Source organism: Oryzias melastigma, linkage group LG14, assembly GCF_002922805.2.
Source record: "Oryzias melastigma strain HK-1 linkage group LG14, ASM292280v2, whole genome shotgun sequence".
Classification (NCBI taxonomy): Eukaryota; Metazoa; Chordata; class Actinopteri; order Beloniformes; family Adrianichthyidae; genus Oryzias; species Oryzias melastigma.
In genome coordinates, this window is record NC_050525.1 from 6048740 (window position 1) to 6074871 (window position 26132).

Sequence of the window (26132 nt, forward strand, 5' to 3'; positions counted from 1 at the left end):
CTGAAATACCGTGTATAATATACGCCAAACACGCTTTTTGCGTGCATATGATACGCAATGGTAGAGAATAGGTTGCGCCGGCGTACAATATACACGAGTTTTTAGGTTTCGTTTTGATCACGTGGTCAGAAATCCTCCGGCTCTTTTCTAAATGACGTCGTTCCTGGTTAAGGTTAGGATTACGGTTATGGTTAGGGTTAGAAAAGCAAATTGATCGTTTGTAGGGCTGTCTGTGATGCTCACGCCTCCACCAGGGGGCGTGTCAAACGTGGAAAACAGACTTTAACACGTTTAGGACCGCGCGTATTATATGCACGCAAAAACCGGTTTTGGAGTATATTATACACGGTATTTCCCAAATCGTGGCATATGTACGCATTTTACTGAGACTGGGCTGTTTTGTCAGGAGTCTTTTTGTGTTAAATCATATTGATTATTTTCAAGCTGATTTGTTGTGAAAAAGTTTATCTAACTAGTGCCAAAGGCCCTGGAAGTATGCTTTTTTAAAATATAGAGTTTCAGCTACACAGCTGAGACTGAAACTGCTTGCTTGAAAGAATGTTTGGCATGTTAGGTATTGTACGTCATACATGTACATGAAGGGACGTGCACAGGATTTTTGAGGAGCCGGCGCTCAAAGTTGGAGAAGGGCAACAAAAATGCTTTTTTTTCTGTAAATTCTTTAAACAATATGTAAATTAGCGAAAATTGAAGTAACTACTCAGCTATATGAGCCGTGTTGGTGAAGGTGATACAAGTGTCATTTTTTTATGTAAACAATGTATTGACTTGGAAAACCTCCACAGCATTTAAACACAGGAGGCTCTTTATATTAGCATTGTGAAGCAGCAGAATCAACATGAATCCAGTTTAATATAAATTGTCATATTTTAAACAGATCCATCAACTTTCATCCACAGAATGCTGAAATTATTCACATTTAATGTCATTATCAGACTGTTTCTGTGAGGATTTTAGTTAGATGGAGTTTTAGTCAGATTCTGTCTCCTGTCAGTCACTTCAGGTTTATGTTGATCTTCTACCAGTGGCGGGCCGTGCATTTCACACCTAGGCCTTCAGTAGTGCTCCATCTGAATCAATCCAACCCTCATTAACTATTTTATGGCAATAAAACTTCTACTGCAGGTACAGCTGCCACACACACACCAAAAGCATAAAAAAATCACCTGATAAAATTTCAATATTATGTAGGGAGATAGCAAAATTTTACTCACCAAAAATCCAGCTTATTTAAACACAAAATCCATCCTTTCTATCCTCAAGAAGATTTCAATCACTCTGTCGTGCAGAATCTGTTTTCATTTCTGTTCATTGTCTTCAGTGTATGAAAGTGTCTGGTTTTCAGCTCCACATTGTCAGGTCATCTGCTTTTTCTCTACATTTCTCCATGGGTTTTTGTCCTGTTTTAGCTTATTTATAAAATGTTTACGTTTCTGCCAACAAGTGAAGTATTTTGGATTTAAACACATTTTCTTGGTTTTGACTCTTCTTCTAGATTCCAGCTAAATTCTCTTCATCCTGTCCTCTAAACACATGATTGTGTTACGATTTGAAAGACTTGAATACAGAAGATCGTGAAACAGAATTTTAGAAAGCTATTTTTAATCAGAACATATTACATTAAACAGATTAATTTAGTTTCAGACCTGCAGTGAGGAAGCTAACTCGGTAAAAATGGTTATTTTATTTTGAAAATCTCCTCTGTACTTTATTTTGAACTTAGCACCCTATTCCCGGTCCGTGGACGATCTGTGTGCTGTCTTGATGTGCTGCCCTCAGTCGTCTGGCTGAAGTAGAAACGGACTCTGGACTAATATAGAGGGTTTTTTTCTGAAATATAAACCACATTTTGGGTCGTTTAATTATCTGATGGTGACTAGCTAGACTAGAACTCACAGATTTAAGCTGTTTCACTGTCACATCTCTTCAGTTCTCCGTGTGGCAGCAGAATATTCTCTCGCCGTCTCTCACTTGGCCTCTGTCTCTGAGTCTGAGTGGAGTCGAAGTAGGAATGATTTTATTCTTATATGACTAACAAGAGTTAATTAATATAAATACAAATAAAAACTTTAAAAAAGTAAAAAAGTAAATAAAATAAAATCAGGGAACAAGGGCACTTTTTAATACAAGGCAAAAAGATCAGGTGCTCAAGCCCCCCTCGGGCCCTCTGTGCACGTGCCTGTGTACATGTATCTTGACACCATTATGTGCATTCTTACCAGAAGTACCTTAAAGCATCGAGGGTACAACAGATAATGCTGAAACAAATGTTTTCATTGTGAGTTCAAATGGAAACTGTTTGTTGCTTTGAGACTCTTCAAAGTTCTTCACGTGCACCGTGTCCACCAAGAAAAATATCAAATGAAGAAATACAGATACGCATGTGTTCTCCTGCTGCATGAAGAGTTTATCAGAGACTGGTTTGTTGGACTGTTTCATTCTCAGAATTCTCGGAGCAGAAAGCTTCTGGGCTTCAGCTGTTTGCGTAACGGAGCTGGTGCAGCAGCATTCTTTTATTTAAGAAATCCTCCAACACTTAATGAAGAATAAATGTTTCTCGGAAGAACTTGTTTTTCCTGACAGTCGTCACAAAGCCAAGATTCTGAATCTTATTAAAAGTTTGGTGAAAGGAGTTACTGGAATGCTTGGTAGGATGTAAAAAAACCTGGGAGTGCTTTAGGTTTCAAACTGTAGTTTTCCATCACATAATCAGCTTTTTATCATTTTATAAACTTCGCCAGAGTTAGACTTTTTCTCTTGAGAGCCAATCCAGATACCTTTAGTCATGCAAGCTTGATTATTGCAGCTCTCCTTTCTGGATTTCCAAAACAGTCTATGACCACAGGAGACAGAAAGACAGCTCTCAATCCTCCTGTTTAAAGGCTTCCTGTCAGTTCCAGGTTTGGTTTTAAGAAGATTCCTCCATGAGTTTTGACATTTCTTCATTGTCCCACCTTTCTGGGCTGCACAGTAGTGGTTGACTCTCATGGCTGCAGCTAGAGGGCTCTGGTTCAAATCCCAGCAGGGACCTTTCTATGAGGAGTTTGTCCTTCTGTCATTTTACTTTTGACAGAAGCTCACATGATTCCTTTCAAAATAAAAGACTTCCAGTCCCAAACAGGAACATCACAGTGAAAATCCAAACCATCCCTTTGGTTGTGGGCCAAACAGCATAAACATTTATTGAACAAACTAAAACAAAAATTTTTAAACTTTAAAACCGTAACTTTTTAACATAATTGTAAACTTAAATTTAGGTAAGCCTAAACAGCTATCATGTAGCTGAAAAAATAGCTAAACTTCAAAATAGCCTAAAAAAATGAAAAAAAAAAGTCTAAATTAGCCAAAATAGTTAGCATTTAAATACTACCCTAACCCCAAAACAGCCTAAAAAACAAACAAAAAAAGCCTAAATTAACCCAAACAGCTAGCATGTAGCTGAAATATTAGCTAAACTCCAAAATAGCCTAAAAATCTTAATTAATGCCAAGATAGTTAAAATGTCAATTTCTTTAAGATAATTATGAATAATAAAAACAGACAGGAATATTATTCCAGAATAAATCAACTTAAACCTTAAATAACTTTTAATATTTTACTCTCCATAAAAATATATTTAGTCATACAAGTTAGAAATCCACGCCAGATAACATCGGGTCATTAATAACAATAAAATAAAACGATCTGGAGGACGGGATATTATCACCCGACCCCCGGGCCTTGACTTTGACACGTGCCTTAGGTCTACTTTAGTGAGCCGTCATCCTTTTTCCTACTTACTTCTGCTGTTAACCGGTGCATAAACATGAAACATGATTGGTCAATGATCCAGAAGAAAAAATATATAAAGCATACACAAATCTATATATTTTAGCCACTCGCCTCTGAAGAACTACTAACCATAGTTATGGAGCATAAGATAAAACGCACTTTAAAGTCATAAAATACACTGAGCAGTCAGAGATCAGACTTTTTACCAATTTTCTGCTTAGTAATTGTAATCTGTGTATTTTGGAGGAAGCGTAGAACAAACAAGGCCTAATGATGTCAGTAGGGATATGAAAACCTTTATAGTTTATCTTCTAGGTTCACCTAAGCCACATACATAACTTTACTAAATTAAATCACTGCTAAGTTAATAACCCCTACTTTTAAAAATTGCTATTATTTTATTTTTCCTCAACCAGAGAGCCACTGTGTCTTCTGCTCTGTTGGAGTTTAATCAAAATCAACAGCTGTGTTTACATGGACACAAGTAATCGATCAAATGCCTGATCAGAGTAATAATGATGTGTCACCTGACACCTGACCTGACCTGATCAGATTCAGATGAATCTTTCTGATTGAGGTAGGTGAGTTATGCCGATTGTTGATCGGATAGTGGTGCATGTAAAATATTTATTCCAATGGTGGGTCATCACTACACTGACTTTTATACGTCATGTGTAGATGTTGTGTACTCGAGAGCAGTGTTCTTCAACCAGGATGCCGCGGCACACTAGTGTGCCGTGAGAGGTGGTCAGGTGTACCACGGGAAATTACCCATCTTCACTGATCAAAAACATTTACCATCGCCAGGATGACAGCTCTCTGTCCATCCAAACGGACCCTGATTCAACACCGAGTAGTTTGGAACATGAAAGATCATAAAGTACTTTTTTCTTTGTGTTTATTTGATTGTGTAAATGACTCTTTGATAGAATGCCAGTACCGCAAACTGAAAGCAAAAATAGCAAGCTCTACTTTTAGAAAAGTCCCGCCCCTTCAGCTGTCTCCACCAATCATTCTTGGAGGCCTGATCATGTGTCATTCAACTGACCAATCAGAAGTGGTTAACGTCCTCACTTCCTTGTTCTGATTCGTCTCTTCAGTTCCAACAAAAAGCTAAAGCTTGTGTTTAGTGGTGTAGCTTCCTGCTGGATCCAGTGTTTGAGCATTTATTAAGTGGACCAAATATTGAAGCTCAGAGACTTGATTCTGTCCGGTATTGGCATCAGTTTTGTACTAAATCTCCCATGATGGATTGGGTTAAAGTGACAGTACCTCTGCACTTCAGTTAGTGCTGCCAGAAACAATTATTTTAAATAGTCGACTAATCACTGATTATTTTTTCAGATTAGTCAATTGGGCCGTGCGCAAACTGGATTAGATTAAAAAACTGAAAAAAGCCTGTTAGCCAAAACAACTAGCATGCAGCTGAAACAGTAGCTAACTCCAAATTAGCCAGAAAACAGAACAGAATTCTAAATTAGCCAAAATAGCTCCCTTGCAGCTGAAATATTAGCTAAACTAACCCTAAAAAACCTCAATAAATGCCAAAATAGTCCACAAAGGAACAGAATACCATTATAACTTTCAACTTTACTACACTCTGACTCCATATAATATAAAGTAATGACTAATCGACAATTAAATTAGTCATCGATTATTTTAATAGTCGATTACTCGTCGATTGGTCGATTAATCATGGCAGCCCTAGCTACAACTCAAAACAAGCACAACAAACACACACATCAGTCTGTTTTCTCAGTTTTCAAATCTTCATGATGAAATCAGAGTAAAACAGTTTAGTTCTCCTTCAACGTTTGTGTTTATTATTAATATCCCATTTTTCGGTCCAAGTCATCTTTCTAAAAAGAACTGCTGGTTTCTAATAATATCAGGATTGAAGGACAAATTCAGTTTCAGACTTCAGTCATTTTTGAATAAATTGTAGTTAAGTTGAAATATAAGTGATAATAAAATAGAAAGAAACAGGAATAAAGTTTAGTGGCCAACAGACACATTTAAACTAGATTAAACCATTTATTCAGCCAAAAAGAAAGAAAAAATTACCTTTTTGGTGAAGACGAAAGAAAAAAGAATTAAACTTCAACATGTTCACTTTTTGTGTAGTTACAATTAATGAACATGATTATGTTAGTCTTCTTGTGTAAAAAAAAAAGCATGTTGTGATCATTGATCAAAATTACAGTTGCTCTGGCACAATCATAAAAAAATATTTTATAAAAAATTCTGTTTATAAAGAATATATGATTGTTTTTATCTGTTTTTTAAGTTACATAAAATCTTTTCTTCTTCTTTTCTTTCTTTTGCTCTACGTCGGCATTGGACCTGCGATGTCCACCCAGTTCAGAGCCAGTACTTAAAATTGCATATTAATAAACTGCAGGGAAACAAAACAACTACCTGGGCAAATTTTAAGTAATTTAGTTTAAAAATTATTTTTGAAAAATATCACAACTTTTATTACAACATTTAGGACAACAGCTGAGAATTCCAGCTTTTTCTGCCTTAATTATTACAAAAAAGACACGAGAGACTGTGCATCAATACAGACTATGGAGTTTCTCCTTTTTCACATTTTTAGATGCTGGTGTGCCGTGGGATAACTTTCAAGGAAAACGTGCACCTTGGCTCAAAAAGGTTGAAAATCACTGCTCTAGAGGAGGCTTTGGAGCACTGACTGGACAGGCCGATTGCCCCATGCGGATGAACTGTCTTGCAGAGCTGTCGGACTCTGTAGCTTTGTGTTTGCGAGTGTGCGTTATTACGATGTGCGCTTTGGACCACAATCTGCCCGGCTGATCTGCACAAGTGAACTGCTGGACTCGGGAAAACCGTATCTCACCGAAGAACTGTGTCTCGGAGCGGCCTCAGGACGGCAGAAATGCTGTGCAATTGTCTCCAGACTAAATCAAAACAACTTCAAATCAACTCAACTATTTGTAAAGCGCTTTAACACAACCAAAACTGCAACAAGGCGTAAAATAAAACACCAAGAGCTCTAATATATAAAATACAAGCACAAAACAAGCAAAACAATAAAATAGATAAAAAAAATCAAAAGTAGGTATTATAAAGGCTGATGTTACTCCCACTTATTTACAAGAGGCAGATTGCTGGATTGCCCGCATTCATTTAAAGTGTGTCCAAGGCTAAATGTTGTTGTTCATATGTATTAGCCTAACCCTAGCCCAGGGGTCTGCAACCTGCAGCTCCAGAACCACATGTGGCTCTATGACTCCTTCACTGTGGCTCTCTGGTTAATGAAGGATAGAAAGACAACCACAACTAAGGCACACCAGATTATACATCAGATTTACTGTATTTGAATAGATTCAAAGATTTTAAGTGTGCCCAATGGTTAAAAAAAAGCAGTAAAAGTCACTTAATTAGCTCTAATTTAATTTTTGTTACAAATTTCTGACTGAGATGCACCACAATTAGTAAAACATTTTTTTTAAGTTGCTGTTGAACCTAAGATACTTACTACTACATTTGCTGCATTGAGATTATCCTATGTGACACATATGTATTTTATTTAAAGGAAGTCATATAGACCTCTGTTAGATGAGATTTGCTATTTCATTTAGAAGAAATAGCCTTTTCTCTTTATGTGTACGTTTTTATTTATTATGCCCCCCCCCAAAAAAACAGTTTATTAATATATATGATGAGTGACATTAACATGAATGCAAAATGGGTGACGTCAGACTTTCCTGGGTTGTGGTCAGTAAGAAAACCACTCCATTGGTTCTTTAAGGGTTGAAGGTTACAGACTCCTGCCCTAGCCCTTCCTCCAGGCTCGCTCCATGACCGAACGGTCACTTCAAAACAATAATAAAAGCATGTTTAAAAGTTTGGAGTTATTTTTCATAAATTAACATTATAAAACATTTAAAAGGTCAAAAAAGTGGATTTTGCATAGTATAGGCCCTTTAAATGAGCTCAGAAGCAGTAAAATATGTAGGTAAAGTCCCAAGGCCAAGCATGAAGAACAAGAGATGCATTGTCTATAAAAAATGTGTCAAAGCATGACTAATATGCAAACGTGCCCAGAATAAACGCAGCAGGATTCCTTTCACAGGTAACTTCAGGGAAGAGGTGAGTCTACTGAGAGAACATGTTTCCAGTCAATGGTAGCTGAGTTTTATGTAAGAAATTCCTTCTTCCGGGTTCATGCGTTGCTTAGTTTACTTTAGACTGGCAATGATGCCGTCAATGAGGCTCAAAGGTACTTTCCTTTCTAAAAAACATCCCTTTCACGTTTGGGATTTAACCCGTGCAGAGATGATGGCTGTGCTCTCCTGATCAGTCAGGAAATCACAACCAATGATCAACCCAAATGGAGCATATAAGCCTCGTTTCCACTGGGCGGTCCGATCTGGTTCAATCCGGTATTATGAGTGTTTCCACTGGTAAATTGACCCATTGAACAGTACCGATATGTACCTTTTGAGAGCCCTCACCCTTTGCAGGTCCATAGAAAAATACAACCGGTCGGTTGGGGTGGAGTCGCTGTGATGACGACTTTAGAAAGTACAGTATAGCGCTAAGCTAGCGATTCTGTTTTCCTCTTTACAGGGGGATTCTTCTTAGCCGCCACAATCTTCTTTCAAACAAAATTAAATTCCTGTTATAAACAATGTACAAAAAGTAAAGCAAGAAAAAGAGGAGCTGCTGGATGACCTCCATTGTTGTTGCTTTTCTACAATGACACGCTAGCGGTCTACACCACGCATGCGCCGTGAAAACAAACCGCTCAGTGGAAGTGACGCTTAACTGAGTGGAAATGTTAGCCAGAATTAATGGTCGGTCCCGTACAACTCCTTACAAGACCGGACTGTACTGGACCGCTCAGTGGAAACGAGGGGGCTCTGCATGGGCAAATCTGGCATGGAGTTTTTTTTTTTTTAATCAAAACAAAAAAATTGCATTACTGAGTATGTTGTGGGTTCCTTTGATGATTTTCATATTTCCTTTGATCTTTTTCATGTTTCTAGTGTTTACCTTTGTTGATTTTCCTGTTTCCATTTATCTTTCTCATGTTTCATTTGATGATTTTCATGTTTCCTTTGATCTTTCTCATGTTTCCTTTGATGCTTTTTTTATTACTTCCTTGAATCTTTTGCAAGTTTCTTTTCATCTTTCCTTTTGATTTCTTTTAATGAGTCTCTTGGACATTCTAAGATTCCCAAGTTGGAATCCAAAGATTACCAAGTTGGCATTCTAAAATTTTTGCTTTAGAATTCATAAATTCCCAAGTCGGCACTCCGACATTCCCAAGTTAGAATACCATACTTCCTGAGTCGGAATTACAGGATTCCCAAGTCGAAATTAGGAGATTCGTGTTTGCTTTGATCTTTCATGCATGTCTTTTGATGATTTTCATGTTTCCTTTGATCTTTCTTATGTTTCTTTTGATCTTTTCTTTTGATCATTTTCATGTTTCCTTTTTAGTTTTCTCATTTTTCCTTTGAACTTTTTCATGTTTCCTTAGATGTTTTTTATAATTCTTTTGATTTTTAAGTTCCTTAAAGGGTTAGTAATGGGGTTGTGGGTCATTTTCGGTGTTAACTGTATTTCGCCTTATATTTACCATTTCCAAATGTTTTGGCGTGTTTTGAGCAAGAAATATTGAAATAAAACGGCATTTTTGAGGCCAAATTTGGCAAACCTGTCTCTTCCGGGTCAAAAGCTCCGTTTTGGTCACGTGGTGCGTGTGACGTCAGAGGGGTCAATATAGCAAGATGGCTTCTCCTTTGCGTGTCGGAGCTAGCGATAGCGGCGATATTTCAAGGTCCACAATTCTGTCTTCAGACTCAGATTGTGGAAACATTTGTTCTGAAAGTGACGCTGATTCAGAGGCGCCGGGTGTTTGTGGTTTGAGGACTGTAAAGCCCTATCAATTTGAGCTGGCAGCGCGGAAAGTAGGAGCTCACTATTTGGCAATGACGCTGAGAATGCCGATGAAACTGAAAGCTGTCCGTTTATCAGAGCCATGCTCGAAGCTGGAAGACGTGGAGCATCTCGTGAAGCTTTATTTACAGATCGGAACCTTTTGGCGACTCTAAATCAAATCATCAATGACGCTGACTATCCGGGTCGGTAATGCAGAGTTTCATATGCAAAATAAAGAGCTTAGAGACATGTTTGCAGGACCGTCCGCCACTTTATTATTATTTATTTATTTATTCACTTATTTAATCACTTTATTCACATACCCAGAAGCTCTTTCACCACCTTACTGCATGTCTCTGATATGCGCAGAAAAAAATGAGAATGTAAACAGTCCCCTGTTCTCCACATGAATCGTCCCGTTTCAACACACAACAACAACAGGGGATGACAACAGTCTGTCACGTTAGCTAAGTACACTGAAAATTCCGAAAACGATTCCTCTTCAGATGAAAGCATCACACAGAAATGAATGAGATCTGATCTTTCACGGAGGAAGAAATGACTGGTGGACCGCTGCGAGTGTCGATGGTTTCATCAACGGATCTGCAGAGATCCTGCAAGCCACCATCAATGATTAATAAACTGCAAATCAAACAAAGAAACTTCCAAACATGTGCAATGTTTTAAACATTCAGTTTACCTGTTGAAATCAGAAGCTTTTCACAGTTTAGTCGGTCTGATTCTGCTCACAGTGTTCATTCACAATAGGCTCATTTCGATTGTAAATCTTGTAAATTTACGACTTTAAAAATCCTAATTTTATTTTTTTTTTGGTGGCCCTAATACTCCGTCGTACCATAACACCGATGTTTATAGAATTCAACTTAGCCGCAGCGCACACACATACATGTATCTGCAGACACCCTGGGTCCGCCTGCATTCTGCTGCTGGCGCTGTCTCACTCACATGACGTCAACGCGTCACGTGACCCAAATCGAGCCGTTTCTGAAGCAGGGCGAAATGCGAGTGTGATTTGTCGTTTAATTTGTCAAATTTTACAAAAACCTGTGTTTGTCAACGGTAATTATTTGTTATTTTTGATACATTAGAACATATGGAATATATCTGGATACTTATTTTAGCTTTGTCCCAGCCCATTACTAACACTTTAAGATGTTTCCTTTTGATTTTTTTCCTTTTTCCTTTAATCTTTCATAAGTTTCTTTTGAACTATCCCTTTGATTTTTTTCATGAGTCTCTTGGACATTCTGAGATTTCCGAGTCCGAATTCATAGATTCCCATGTCAGCATTCCGACATTCTTGAGTAGGAATACCAAGATTTCTGAGTCGAAATTAAGAGATTCATGTTTGCTTTGATCTTTCTTACGTGTCTTTTGATTCTTAAGTTTCTTTTGATCTTTGCTTCCTTTTAATTTTCTTGTGTTTTCTTTTATCTTTTTCATGTTTCCTTTGATGTTTTTGATGTTCCTTTTTATCTTTTGTAAATGTCTTATGATCTTTCCCTTTGACAATTTCATGTTTCCTTTAATCTGTCTTGTGTTTCATTTTGATGATTTACATTTTTTCTACCGGCATTCCGAGTTTCTTGAGTCGTAGTTCCATGATATGTGAATTGGCTTCCCTTTTTTCCTGACTCGCCATTCCAAAATTTCTAAGTCAGAAGTCCAAGATTCCCGAGTCGGCATTCCAAAATTTTGGGGTTAGAATTCATAGATTGGGTCGAAATAAAGATTCATTTTTGCACGTGAGAAGCACATTCAGCGGTATTTAAAATAAATAACCATCCTAACAAGTAAACAGCTGGATCTTTTTTCTGTTTGAAAATACAACCAGGTCCTTTCAAGTCTGTCTCGCGCTCCTCAGACGGCTGCGTCTAATTCAGGCTGAAGCTGGAAAAGGGCGGCGAAGGTGAATCTTTGGTTGGTGATTTTATGCGCATATATGCAACGTATAATTTATAAGCTACAATAAAAAAAAGTGAAAAATGAACTTTAAACAAACAAATAAGTCCTAAGCACATAACCTCAGAGTGAAATCTATTACTACAGAGTAAATCCTCATCTAAAAATGTTGACAGCATGCTCCTCTTGTTGTTTTAAACTGCTGCATCGGTACATTCCATTTAGGAAAACAACAGTAGGACAATGATTGGTACATTGTTGAATTGTAAAGTAGGTGTTAAAAGGTCTTCACGGACCCATTGATGAAGTCTGCTCCCATTGGCTACCCGTCATGTGTCAGTCAAACCCCCCAGACGGTCGACGTCAGACCCACAAACGTTTATTGAGCCATCTGATTGGTCAATTTATAACTCTAATAACTTGTGATAATGGAATTTTTTTTTTTTTTTTTTAAATTAGGATTAGAAAAAAGAAGTTAATCAGAAAGCAGCAGAGGAAGAATGATTATTCTGACATATAAAATAACTGAGAAATAACTGTCTGTTTCTCAATGTAAGTCAATGGGACTTTGGCCTTTTTGGAACCCAGTGGTACTTCCTATATGGAACACAGTCTGTGCTTCCAATAGGGGTACTGAGGAAGCCTGCTATGACACACCCCATGGACTCTCAACAGCTCCTCCTAAAGGGACCATTCCATTATTTCCTTCAGCCTTTCAGAATAAACTATATCCAAACAAATGGTCATATGCTACCTTTGTGTGAGCTTCTTCATCCCTCCATTTGAAGGGGCACTTGTAGTGAAGTGTGTCTGGGATTTCTTGTTTTATTTTTTATTTCGCCCTCTAAAAGGAGGGGTATGAAGTCCTTCATGCGAGGCTAAACTGCTTCGCGCTGAGAAGCTCTTTTCTTCACTTTGGTGTGCTCTGAACCACAGAAATTTACTTTTAAATGTAAGTAATGACTTTTTGTTATAGAGTGACCTTTTTAAAGTTATCAAACCGCTGTTATGTAAATTTGAGCGCTGGAAGGTCCGCGCTAATGCCAGCGGACCGGCAATTATTGATGACGTCATCAAATGAAAGTGATATCCGAAATATGAGACACTTTTTTTTTGTAATTCTTCGTTTGGAGGGATAAATGAAGGGGACGGGAGAAGGGAGGAATTCGGTTTGGGCCTTACAGTAGCAAAGCTGCAAACGCGGGAAAATTTCTGCAAGACTCCACAAAGCTTTTTGATGTGACCACGGAAATCCGAATTGCGGCTCATTTGACTGCAGGCTCTTGGGGTAAGTTCTGTCCATGAAGATCTTCATTTCCTCGTCCGAGCTGACATCCGGATCAGAACCATACAGATGGACATTACCGATATTATTTGACATATTTATGTAGCAGTGGTGAAGATTTACACTAGTGAGACACAGAGCTATGACAATCAGACAGCGGGTATCAGGGGTGGGGCTACTCACCTCAACTCCAAAAGCCACACCCCCTTAGAGGAGATTCTGGCAACAGAGGCTTCAGATCAACATGGACAATTGATTTTTAAGACATTTAGGTTGTGAGATTTTGGTTAAAAACTTCATAATCATAATCAAAACAATAATAGGAACGTTTTTATTACATAATAAAAACATGTTATGGGAGGACTTTAAAGACAAGCAGCTTGAAAATTCTTCATAAGAATCTGTTTGACTGCTGCCAACAGCTGAGATTCAGTACATCTGCTCAAACTGGAGCAGATATTATTACAAGATGAATTTTTTCTGTCTGGTTCCGATTGTTTATGCCTTTTCTTCTTGTCATTTTTGGAAGCTTGTTTGAGCTGGCATGAGCAATAAACAATAAGCAACAACATAAACTAACTCCACATGATTCAAGTTTATTTGATCAAAAACAGCAAACAAGAATTCCAGTTCATGATAAAAAAACCGAGGTCTCACAATCTGACAAAGATTTGGGTTTATTTTATTTTTTTAAAATAAAGAATTTGAAAGAGCATCGTAAGCTGTTTTCAAAAAAACTTGCTCAAACAGACAGCTGTGGTTTGTGCTGGAAGACCTTCAACATCAGTCTACACGGCAGAGGCACCCAGTGGGAGCTGCTGAGCACACATGTGGGGAGGCTGCTTTCAAAAAGTCCTTTTACCACAGAATCTGCAACAGAATCGTCCAACTTTTTATTGAGCAAAAAAAACACGGAAGTTTCTGGATTCATGAAAATAGCTGAAAAACTATCTGTGGAGTTTATAAGGTGCATGTAGCCCTTGTGCTATCCAGGGTTTGTTTACATTAAAAGTGGGGTCATCTGGACCCCAAAACAGCTCACTGAACTTCTCTTTTTAAATAACTTTTTTACATTCACTGGTGTCTGAGGCAAACATGAAATCATGTCCATTTTTGTCATGGGAGGGATCACACATCAATATAAGGGGGAGGTCATCTGGACCCATAAGAGAACACGAGCAATAATTATGGAACTGGCTCATAGATGAAAAATAAAATGTTCTCAACTCCTCAGTGGGTCTGTGAAAAATTAAAAGACAAAATCAAGAGTTTTGAAAGAGATTATCTGGATTTGTCATGTAAGCCCAGATACATATTTAGTATTTTTAGAGGTGTGAAAAATATGTGAGCTGAAAAGTCTTGACCTTTTGATTTCTCACAGACCATGTATGACTTAAGTCTTTGTATTGTTTCAGCGTGACATGAAAAAACAACTGCTAGCAGTTGTTTTTGAGCCAGCTCATGCTGTGGTCTCAGGATCACCTCACCTTTGCTGAGGTGTTCTGCTCCAACTCTATCGACAGATCGCATATCAGTTTTGCTTGTGGAAGAAAAGATCTGGACATTTCTGAACTGAAGCTCCTTGTCCTGGTGCTCCCTCAGCCCCCATCAGGAAGTTCATTTAAAGATGCATCTCCCTGGCTTACATGTAGAGGGATCAGATTTTAACGTTCACTGGGGTAACGCCGCTCAAAGAGAGGCCCTTCCACCTACAGCTGAGGTTCAGCATGAGGATGGGTCTGATGGTCTGATCCCTGAGCCCGTAGATGAGGGAGCTGAGACATTTGGGAAGAAGGCTAAGAAGAATGTAGAGGAAAACCTGCACAGCTGTGGCGGAGGACTTGTCTATGCTCTGGATGATGAGGATAAGTAAAGAAGTCTGCACAGTGGCGGACATGCTGAGGCCCAGCTGAACCAGATGCAGCAGCAGCGTCTTCCGCGCCTTCGTGGCTGAAGCTCTGTCGGTGGAGGCTGACCGCGCTGCCAGCATGATTCCGATGTAGGAGAAAGTCACTGTGACTCCTGCATATGTGAACAGAAAGTAGGTGAAGACCTTGTGGTACATCTCAGCCACTTGGTCAGGATACAGGTTCTCTCTCCCGCAGAACTCTTTCAGCTGCTTGTTTGGCAGGTCCTTGAAGGGAACATTCAGCATCAGAACCACCTCAACCAGAACAATCAGAAGGCTGAAGGTCCAGAGCCCACAAACCGCCTCCCCAGTGCTCTTCACGGTGACGATGGCCGCGTGCCTCAGTGGATGACACACAGCGATGTATCTCTCCAGACACATCAGCACCAGTGTGAGGATGGAGGCATTGTGAGAGAAGAAGCTGAGAGCTGTGAGAGCGATGCACAGCGGGTACCCCACCGGTTTCCCAGCCGACAGCAGAACCATTATCTGGTTGTGAGCAAGCTGCACAGTGTCTGAAAACAGAAGGTTAAACAGGAGAATGTATCGAGAGGTTTCCCTAAACACAGCTTTGCTCCTCAGAGTGAACAGCATGGTCACGTTGATGAAGAGGAACAGACAGCATGGCAGCGTGGTCACCACAAAGGACAGTGTCACCTCTACCACCCCGTTCCGCAGCACTGCTGCTGTCAGGTTGGAATGGTTTTGCATGGACAAAGCAGACTTCACACACAACAATGACACAAAGGTAAAACACAAAGCAACAGTTCATGGGGCAAGCAGAGAGGGCGCTCACATCCTGGAGCCAGCGCTGCTCTGCTCGCCTCACTGGCTCCACAGCGTCTTTTCTACGGCCCGTGATCCACCTCTGATGATGTCACCATCAGCAGCGTCATCAGGTCACAGCCGGAAAACGAGGACAAAACTCTCAGTAATTGTTTGCAAGTAAACATTTGGGTATGTGGAATTGATTTTCTAAAAGAACAAACTTTAAATAAAGATTTTATGATGAGACCAGGAGTTCAAAAAACATTTATTAAGAACTGTCTTTGAGAACAAAACAGTAGAGGTATGGCACTCTGCCACCAAAATGGGGGCTCTTAACTAGGGGAGTGCCAAAACATTGATATTGCAATATATCACAATTATTAATCCTGTGATTGATTCTCAATGCGTTCTCACTAAGTATCAATCTTTTATTTTGTTTATAGAGGCTGTAAAACTTTATATTCATCATCCTTTGGTGAGACGTTCCCTTGGAGGTAGATAGGGGGCGCACGTTTCAAGACTGGCTGTCGCGGGCACCGATGTATCTGGCAGGTACTTCAATTATTAATTAAATTTTGGTTCTGTTGCTTACAACAATTTTGCACTGCTGATCATGTTTACTATTGTTAACGCTGAATTTTACAGAGAATTCCAATTCAGTTGGTGTCAATGTTTGTCAAAGACAATATTACTGATTTGAATAAAGTGTCTATTATTTGTTGCACAAAATAAGACACAAGTTGTTTATTATGATTGTGTTCAAGCTAAAAAATAAATGGGTATATATTTTTCTAAAAAAATATGTGTTCCATAGATTGTAACTTATTAGAGATGATTTTTTAAAATCGATTATCACAGTATCGCGATATCATCAATGTCGGGAGCTAATTATCATGTATCGCATCGTATCTTGAGGTACCCAGTGATTCACAGCCCTACTCTTAACCATCAATGATGGTCATGAGGTACATCAACCTCAGCTGACCCTGCAGTTTGTTCATGTGATAGTTTGGTAAGAAATGTGACTTTAGAGTGAAGCCACTAAAACTAAAGTCACCTGTTGACTATAACAACATAATCAATTTCCAATGAACTCTTCAGATTCCATTACAGCTTAAATTGGTGCATTATCAAGGGGCTGTTTTCTGAGTTCTGTGGGTGGACCCACGGAACATGTGTACTAGCAGCGGCCATGGTAAAGCGGTAGGGTGGTCGACCTCTGATTGCAGGATTGCAGGTTCCATTCCCGCCTATGTGTCGAAGTGTACTTGGGGAAAACACTGAACCTCACCCCAGTCAGTAAGCAGTCATTAATGCAAGTTGGTCAACATTTCTATGGCAACCATATTCGCCAATCAGCAGTGAGCTTGTTGGAAGTCCACACCCCTACCACTTGAAAGTGGACTAAGAAGAATCTGACAATCAAATATTTTGCACATTCATACACTTATTGAGGCATCTGATTGGCCAGTTCATAACTTGTAATAAAGAAAAATGTATGAAAAAACTAGGATTATCAATAAAATGCTAAAAATGTATCAGAGCAAAAATAGTTATTAGTTATTACAGAAATAGTAATAAATAGAAGTCTATGGAATTTTGGCTTCTTGGAATCCGAGGGTACTTCTGGTATGGAATGGCAGGGGGGAGGGCCACCCAGTCCTGTTCTGATATACAGTCAATGGCCTGTACCAGCTGTAGAGTTATCATTTCACATTAAGGTTATTTCAAATAGGGGCCGCATTTGGTTGGATGATAATGAGTAAAATGTGCAGTCAAACACTTCTAAACCAGAATTTTAATCTGGAAATGTTTTCACTTTTGTATGCATTTTAACAAATACTCTCCAGAGTACTGACTGCACTACATCTCCCATCAACCCCAACACACACTTCCTGGATGCTGCTCAGCTGTCACTCATTTGCCAATTACCCAGAGGACATTTAAGCACTGCACAGAGCCTCAGTCAGTGTGAAGTATTGTTTGACCTGATCTGACCTTGCTCCATCTTTGATCCTGCTTGTTTGCCGCCAGCTGCGACCCTTGCCTGGACCCGGACCACTCTGGTTGCTCTCTGACGCTCCCATGCTCATTGCTGACTTTTCCATGCCTATCCTTGATTTAGATTTGTGGACTTTTAGCTGTATTAAAAAACCTGCTGCAGTTGGAACCGGCCGTCTGTTCTGTGACACTCTTTTGTTTAATTTCATCCATCCGTAGGTTATCCATTTAGGGTCACAGGGCTTTGGAGCCTATCCCAGCTACTGCTGGGTGAAGGTGGAGTACACCATGGACAGGTTGTCAGTCCATTACAGGGTCACAATAACACCCATTCACACCGAAGAGCAATTTAGATGCATCAATTTTAAATACAACATATGTTTTTGGAGTGTTGGAGGAAGCCAGAGTCCCTGGAGAAAACTCACACATGCACAGGCAGAACATGGAAACTCCACACAAAAAAATACCTGGTGAGACTTGAACCAGAGCCTTCTTGCTGTGAGGCAAGAGCACTAACCACTGTGCCACCGTGCAGCAATGTTTAAAATCGGAATTATTATTGGCAATAAACTTTTGAGTTAGGCCTGAGTCACAATTACCCTTAGGGTTAGATACCAGCTGTCTGTGGGCAAAAAAAGAAATATTCTGCATACTGCACAAAGAGCCTCTTAGTGCTGTTGGCGTGATCCTTCACTCAGCCTGAATGTTAGAAATTATGAACCAAGAGAGTTTGTGTAGACATCCTGTGGACGGCCTGCAGAGGCATACCACGTGCATCCAGCATTTGCTCGTGGTTGAAAGGGGGCCAGTACTCACATCTTTCTAACAATTAGGATGTGGGATACGCCCACCATGCTACAGTATCACCCGCACCTCATATTTCTGTCCAACTTACATTTCTCAAATGAATAGTTCACAATATATTTAACAGATGCACGGAAAACATACATTCCCTTTTCATGATGCCCCTTGAGATGATACAATCTTAAATGAACTCCAAGACACATCTGCACTTAAAATGCTCGTTTCTATGTTCCTCCATTGGGCCTAGACAACCCCAAAACCCAGAGCACTCGTATGGGTCAATACCTGGAATGGGTGAATGTGACTAAGGCTTTAGGCTTTCAATGGAAAACACACTAACAATAAAGTAGTACCAACTGTGCGGAGATGCCGAATATCAAAGGTCATGGGTTTTTCAGTCAGCATCTGTGGAGGACAACTTCTGCAGGCTGAAAGCTGCAGTTGTGAGACAAAGATTGTCCTGCATTCTACGTCTCTAATGTAGTTCAAGCTGCACTGAACACTGCTGACAGATATGACTACATCTGCATGTGTTGATACAATTATCTGGATTGCATGGGTGGTTGCAGTACTACTGGTTTCTTCTGGTGAAATATGAGCTGGTGTTTGGTGCACCTGTCTTTTACACTCATCCCTCTAGTGCTGTCATACAGGATTTCATGATTTCTTTGAAAGGGGGCTGTAGGCCGGATTACATTTGACCATGTATTGGGGAACAAATACTGCAGCTGTTAAGGTGCATTCCTACCCATCGCAGTTCGCACAACAAATCTGCGGGGCTAATTTTAGCTTGTACATCTTCATCCTCATTTGCAATCTTCCCTGCATTCTTCTTTTTTAAATGATTTATACTAAAAAAAAAAAAACAATTTATTTGCTGCATGTTTCACGTTTACCATTGCATTATTGTTTTTATCTTTGAACTATAAATCACAATTGTGTTCAGACACTGTGTGAATCATGTTTTGTTTTATTTTTGTCCCGTTGCTAACTTACCAACAAACTCAAATGAACCAACTTCCAACTTGTATAGAAATATGTCTGCTTAACTGTAATGGATTTAGCGTCCCCGTAGAACAAATCAATCGTACCCCATACCACATACATGCTCAGTGGGTTTGTTTAGGGAAGAGACAGAATTAGTGGTTAGCATTAGAAGAGAGAATAACGTAAATCCCATTTCGTAGTGATGATAAGACATTAAAACTACAGAGACGCTAAGATGATGAGATAAATTGCGTCTGGTTCACAGTTTTAGCTTCATGAACCTGTTGTTGCTCTATGAGAGTTAAAGCAGCAAATACCAGACACACAGCTGTGTGTACCTCCGCCGGATCTCATACCCGTACACAGTAACGGACCAGACCGCTTTCTCTTCTGTCCTGGTCACAACCATTACATAAATATCAGTTCTTATTAATGGTCACAACTAGTTTCTCACCTCCTTGTACTTTGTGCTGTGCTCTCCCTTCTTCTTCTTTGCCTCAAGAAGACAAAGAAAAAGAAGGACCGTTTTAATCAGTGGTTGACATCCAGTAATAAACGCGCTTTACTCACACAATAATGGTTAAAAATAATTAAAACTTTAGACCAAAAAAAGTTATACAGAAAAGTTTCAAACCACACCATTTTTAAGCTCAAAATGTCAAAATTTAATGCTTGGATTAGTATTGCACCCGCTGATCGAGTCACTGAAAACATCACTTGCCCAAAGCTGAGTTCCTGATTGGCAGATGGAACGTAGCGACTTGTCAAACTTATATATATTTAAATTCTGGTCGCACAGCCCAATTTGCATTCCGCCGCTCAAATTTGATCTTCTGACAGACCGCCATGCCGCCGGACTTCAGGTAACCTCAATTTGCGCTTGTTCCATTGACTTGAAAGCACAAATCAAGTTAGGTGTGAATGCACCTCTATTTATCTGAGTCTAAAAGAACCTGGGTGCACTTCTGTGCACAGAGTAGATGATTCATGCCTTAATCCGTAGCACGCCTAAAAACGTTGCAAGAGATTTTCGAATGAAAAAGTCAACTGGTACAGAATCAGAGAAAGCTGCTTTCACTGATAAAACCAGCTCCCAGATAAACTGATGATCTTCAACCGTTTCTGTTTAAACCCAAGCTCATAACATTACTCATTTTTTATGTTTAGACCATTGAACTCACATTTTTTATTGGATACACTTTTATGTATTTGTTTTTATTGATTTCTTCTACAAGAAACCAAAGATGTGTTGCTGCAAAGCTCTTTGAACTGCAAGTGTGTCTAAGCGGCAGCATGAACTCATCAGAGGTTTTGGATGAGCAACAATGACAGATGAAACTCCACAGAGTTTTTTCCTATTGGAAAGGAAAGCTCAGTCTGATTAAAACCACCAGGGCTTCTAAACCAAAGAACCGTCATCTTACTCTAGAACAGTGGTTCCCAACCACCGGGCCGCGGACCGGTACTGGGCCACAGACCCATTGCCACCGGGCCGTGGAAGAATTTAGGGCAGTTTTTTTTTTTTTTTTGAGTCAGAAATCTTTTATTTTGAAAATCAACCGGGTTTTCTCGATTATATTGAGCACTAAAAGCAGTCCAGCCGCGTGTAACACGAGAAAAGCTGCATGTGGAACCTTTCTCCGCGAATGGATGGGATTAGTGCAGGAACAGAAGAACAGACAGAAAACAGGTGATTCCCACACACCATACCTGTTTGCATAAATATCTGACTTTCCCGAACAAATCGAATCTTTAGAACGGTAATAGAAATGCTCAAACATGCTCGTCCATTCAGATACACATTTCAGAGTGCGCAGAGGGCGGTTCGGGGATGAGAATTTTTTTTTTTTTTTGGTTCGGGAATGAGGAGAAAAGGAGGCAGTCACACGGCTCACGCAACTAAGCACGTGCAGGGGGAGGAATGAAATATTTTTTTGTTAAAATTTTGCACTTGAAGCTTTTGCTTTTCTGACATGACACAAATTTAAGAGCCGTTATGTGTTTTATCAATCCTCCATTATTAGAGCTGTCAGGCGATTAAATGTTTTAATCGTGATTAATCGCATTGTCCGGAGTTAACTCGCGATTAATCACAATTTAATATGTGGCCTTTTTTTAAGGAAAAAAATGTGTGCTTCGTGGAATTTTGCAGTTCTACATTAATTATGAAAACAAGAATGGCAAAATGTATAGTTTTCATTAGAAATACTTTATTTTGTAACATAGAGAAACTTAACAATAAAAGGCTGTAACATAAAATGCCTAACAAAAGCCCAAGTGCAAGTGAAGGGCATTTGAAATTCAAAACTTCAATCAACGTTCAGTAAAATAAAATAAAAAACATCAAAAATAAAATTTTCATAACACTTCCTTGTTCATTCTCTGCTGAACTGCAGTTATAAATGAATACTCCCTTTATTTCTGGGTCTTATCACTGAGCCAGTGGCTCAAACACACAAGCCTGTTGATGTTCTCAGACGAGAGAGATGCTCTCTTCTTCTGGACAATATGTCCAGAGAGTGAAAATAACCTCTCACAAGGCACTGATGTAGCTGGTGTCGCCAGATACTTGCGTGCAAGGCGAGCCACCTCGTTGTGTGACCCTTGATGTTCTGCCCACCATTTCAGTGGACAGTCCTCCATGCCAATTGTTGGCTCTGCCTTGTAGCGCTCAACACAGTTCTGAGTGCAGTCCTGTTCTTCATCAGATGAAGACTCTTGCGTAAGCATGAGAGCAGCTCTTTTTGTTGGTGGTTGCGGGTCCTCATCTTCTGGCTTCCTAGTCCTCTTGCTATCAGCTCCCCCGAGTAAAGCAGTAAGTGACCTCCACACCTCTGGTCTCTCATGACGTTTCAGACACTTGAGATCCTTGAACCTGGGATTGAGGGCAGTTGCCATCCTCAACCATGCAATGTTCATTTTTGGCTTACGGCTTTCCATTTCTGCTGTGAAGTTCTCCTTGAATTTAGCCAAGTATGCTGGGTCATCCTCAGATGTCTCCATCACCCGGGAGAGATGGCACAAGGCTGGCAGAACCACAGAGCAGGACACAAACTTTTCTCCTCCCAGGAGCTCACTGATGAACCTTTAACAACAAATAAACAACAGATAAGCCATTAAATGCATCTCAAACTAAAGAGAGGGAAAAAAAGAAGAAAATAATCATCTCCTTCTGTTTCATGATGTACACCTATAGACAAAAATGTGAAGTTAATCTGATTTTATGATAACAAGCATTTAACAATTTAACAGAAACATCCAGAAAAGTGAAAGATGGAAAACTAACTTACTTGCAGTGCTCCAAAACTTCTTCCAGCTTTTTTAGTTTATCCAGTTCAGCTGGGGTTGGCATGGTGACGTTGGTTGCATGTTGAGCAAGAGCATCTCTTAGTGGCTCCACATTTCTGAGTATTCTTTTAATCATCTCCAGTGTACTGTTCCACCTTGTAGTCACGTCCTGTGCGATGGATTCCTTTTTTTGATCATGTGCGATCTGTTTATGTTCCAGCTCCGCGGAATTAGCAGGGCTATGTTTAAAATGACCCACTAGCCTCCTGCATTTTGCGAGTGTGCTGTCAAATGGGCTGTTATGCAAACAAACAGTGATGACTCGATGGATACAATGCGCGACGCATGGCACGTGCTCGAACGGGAACCGCCTTGCAGCTGCAATCATATTGTGCGCACTGTCAGTCGTCAGTCTACTCACTTTTTATTCAACACCCCACTGTCTTGCAACATCCAAAAAGTGCTCAGCACACACACTCGCAAAGTGCCTCTCCTCCGTTTTCATAACGGTTAATGCTGTTGATCGTAATTGCCACTCACAGTCGAAAAAATGTCCAGTAACTCCCAAGTAGTTGTGGTTACCGAGAGACGTCCAGTAGTCACCGGTGAGCGCCGCCGTTTCCGCTTTTCCCAACGCCTCCGTTATCTTCGTTTTTTCATTTTCATATAGTTCGGCTATGTTTTTCACTGTGGTGGCTCGAGAGGGAAGCTGGTACGTCGGATCGTTGCTTGCGATGCGTATAATTTCGCGCAGGTCCTCATCCTTGACAATATTGACTGGTCTGCAAGCTTTAGCTATCCATTTAGCTACAGCTGTGGACAGCTTACTCGTTGTTGAAGCAGGCATACTTTTTTGTCGCAAACCATCCAACTTTACCTGCTTTGTGAGGCGGGAGGGCTGGGCCGAGCTTCCTTGGAGAGTGGGGTGTTTGGCTAGCAGGTGATACTTCAGACTCGATGTGCTCCGGTGGTAGCTCATTTCACATCGACAGTGACAACAAAACACTTTAGTTCTGTCTAGAGAACTGTCAGGCTTAACCTTGAATAAAAAATTGTCATCTAAAAGTCCTTTTTTTCCCTCCATATCGGCCTCTTGTTCACATGCTCAATGTTATCACCGCGGTGATCTTCGCGCTTCTACGGCAAGCCGCGCGCGGTATGGAAAGGCACGTATGAGAAAATCCGCGATTAATGCGTCAAAAAAATTGTCGGCATTAAGCACATGTCAGATTAACGCGTTTTTAACGCGACAAATCTGACAATCCTATCCATTTTGCATTTTTAATGCCCCCCCCCCCCGGCCGCGGAATAACTCCACACTGGCTGACCGGTCCACAGCCCTAAAAAGGTTGGGGATCACTGCTCTAGAACACTCGTCAGAGCGATGTCATATTTGTGATCATTTGAACACCATATAACTTTTAAGTTGTTATTGTTGTTCCTCTTTCAGGATGCCCTTTCAAGGGTAGCCACAGCAAATCAGCTTTCTCGTATTCACTGGGGTTTTGGTCCAAAAAGTTAAATAAAAAATGTTGCACAACAAGATTTAAGTATGTCTTTGCCTATTGTCATTCTGTGGTACTTTGACATGTTGATTTAAAATGGGATTATATTTTATAAACAACAAACAAGAACTTGCATTGCTGTCAGAATTTGCACTATGGAGCGCTCTGTCACTATAGAAAACAGTTTTCTTTGATTTCCTGGTAGCTGCAGCCTGTAGGAAAGTTATTATTTAACTCATGGTCAAAGTTTTCGAATGATGCTTCTTGTTGATGTGGAGATATTGTTTGAGTTTGATGTAGTCTCTGTGGGGAATAGAAAACAAACCTCTACATGTGACCCAGTCAGTCCCCAGACAGGTCATTTAGACACATTAAATATTCAAGCGCTCCTTTTTGTTTTCATCAAACACTTAATTAAAGCAGACTGTTTGCATCAGAAGCCTCTGTGGAGATGGAGCATTTGTTCCACACAAACAAGTTCATCAAGGATCTGGGACAAATTTAACAAACATGTACAGTATAGGAACCTAAGTAAACACATGTAGGAAACTGAGCAAGAAAAGCAACTTTTCTCAAAAAAATTCAACGTAAATCCAAAATGTTGTCAGCTGAAAAACCAAAACTTGATTTAATTTAGCCCAAATTCCACTTTTTTAGTGACTTGCTGCCAGGCTCATCGAAAGTTCTTCTCTGGAGGTGAACAAGACAACATGGTCACCAGGTCTCACTTTTATTTTTTGGCCTGTAAAATCTCAGTTGACCACAGATCGAAATATCCAGATTTAATAAAATCAAGACTGGACTCCTGCTGCTGCTGATGCAGCCTCTCAAATTGGACTGTAGGGGTGTCTGATTAAAGGCTGACCAAAATACTCAGCAGTTGTCAGAACTCTTACCAAAACTTGGGAGTAAATTGGATCTTCTGTCAGGCAGATCATGGAGTCTGAATCCGAATAAAGTCAATGGAAATGTACAGTGGCACCATGGTCACTTAGAGACAGACAAAAGGTTGTTGACTGCTGGAAGATATGGCAGAGGAAATGGAAATAAACACCATTAAGCCTGGTGAGCGTTGAACCCTCTGGTATCATGCGGATATTTCAGATTCTTGTGGTCCATGAAGACCTGAAAACATGTTGGGCTGCTCCATCCTGGAGACGTCACTTTTCCAAGGCTAACCTATTAGCCAGTAGTGCCCCGTCTTCTGTCTGCATCATAACTGTATTTCACAGTCTGCTGGAGAAAAAGCACAAGAGTGAACCTCTGACAAAGGACGGTTCCTACACCATAATCTGAGGCATCTTCTTCTGTGAGGAATTGTTAGGGCACATCAGAAGAGGTAAAGAAAAGAATGAGAAGAATTTAGGAGCTTTAAAAGTCTGACTGGCTTCAGGGGAGCCCGAGACCAGTCAACCAGTTGAGTAGATCGCAGGCCATCAAACGTAAAATTTTAAAAATGAATTTTTTTTTTTTTTTTTAATTGCTTTAACCCATTTATTAGACTCATTGTGAAGTATGTCACCTGATTTATATGCAGACCCACACGCCATAAAAGTGTGGGCACCCATAGGTTAAAGGGGCCGTACCATGAAAACAACTTTTTGAGCTTTCGGTGTATTATACTGTTCAAACCTCACTATAAAGACCCCCAAAACGATATTTTGATCCGTTCACGCATTTCTGAGTAATCCTCTAAAAACCTGCGCTCTCCACCCCAACAAGCGGGTAATGTCACAGAGTGAGACAACCCCTTTCAGGAAGAATCTGCTCTAACACCAACACACAATTTCTCCATGAAGCTAGCAATGATCAGCAAAAAACTTTTAGAATACCGTATGCCTTCCAGTTGTATCCAATTAATATCAGCTCAAACAGGTGTTGATTGCTTTGGAAGCAAGGCTCCTTTAAGACAAGCACCCACACTGGTTCACAGCAGGTGAACCAGTGTGGCGAAGGC

General features: G+C 40.0%; 1 protein-coding gene across 1 annotated transcript; it reads right to left on the bottom strand.

Moving 5' to 3' along the window:
• Positions 1-14570: 14570 nt before the first annotated feature.
• On the bottom strand, positions 14571-15533 carry LOC112138649 (odorant receptor 131-2-like). Its single transcript, XM_024261248.1, has one exon. It carries the CDS (start codon positions 15531-15533, stop codon positions 14571-14573), a length of 963 nt encoding a protein of 320 aa, XP_024117016.1.
• Positions 15534-26132: the final 10599 nt, after the last annotated feature.

Coding starts and splice junctions, on each gene's coding strand:
- LOC112138649 (XM_024261248.1), bottom strand. CDS start 15,533: ATGCAAAACCATTCCAACCTGACAGCAGCAGTGCTGCGGAACGGGGTG.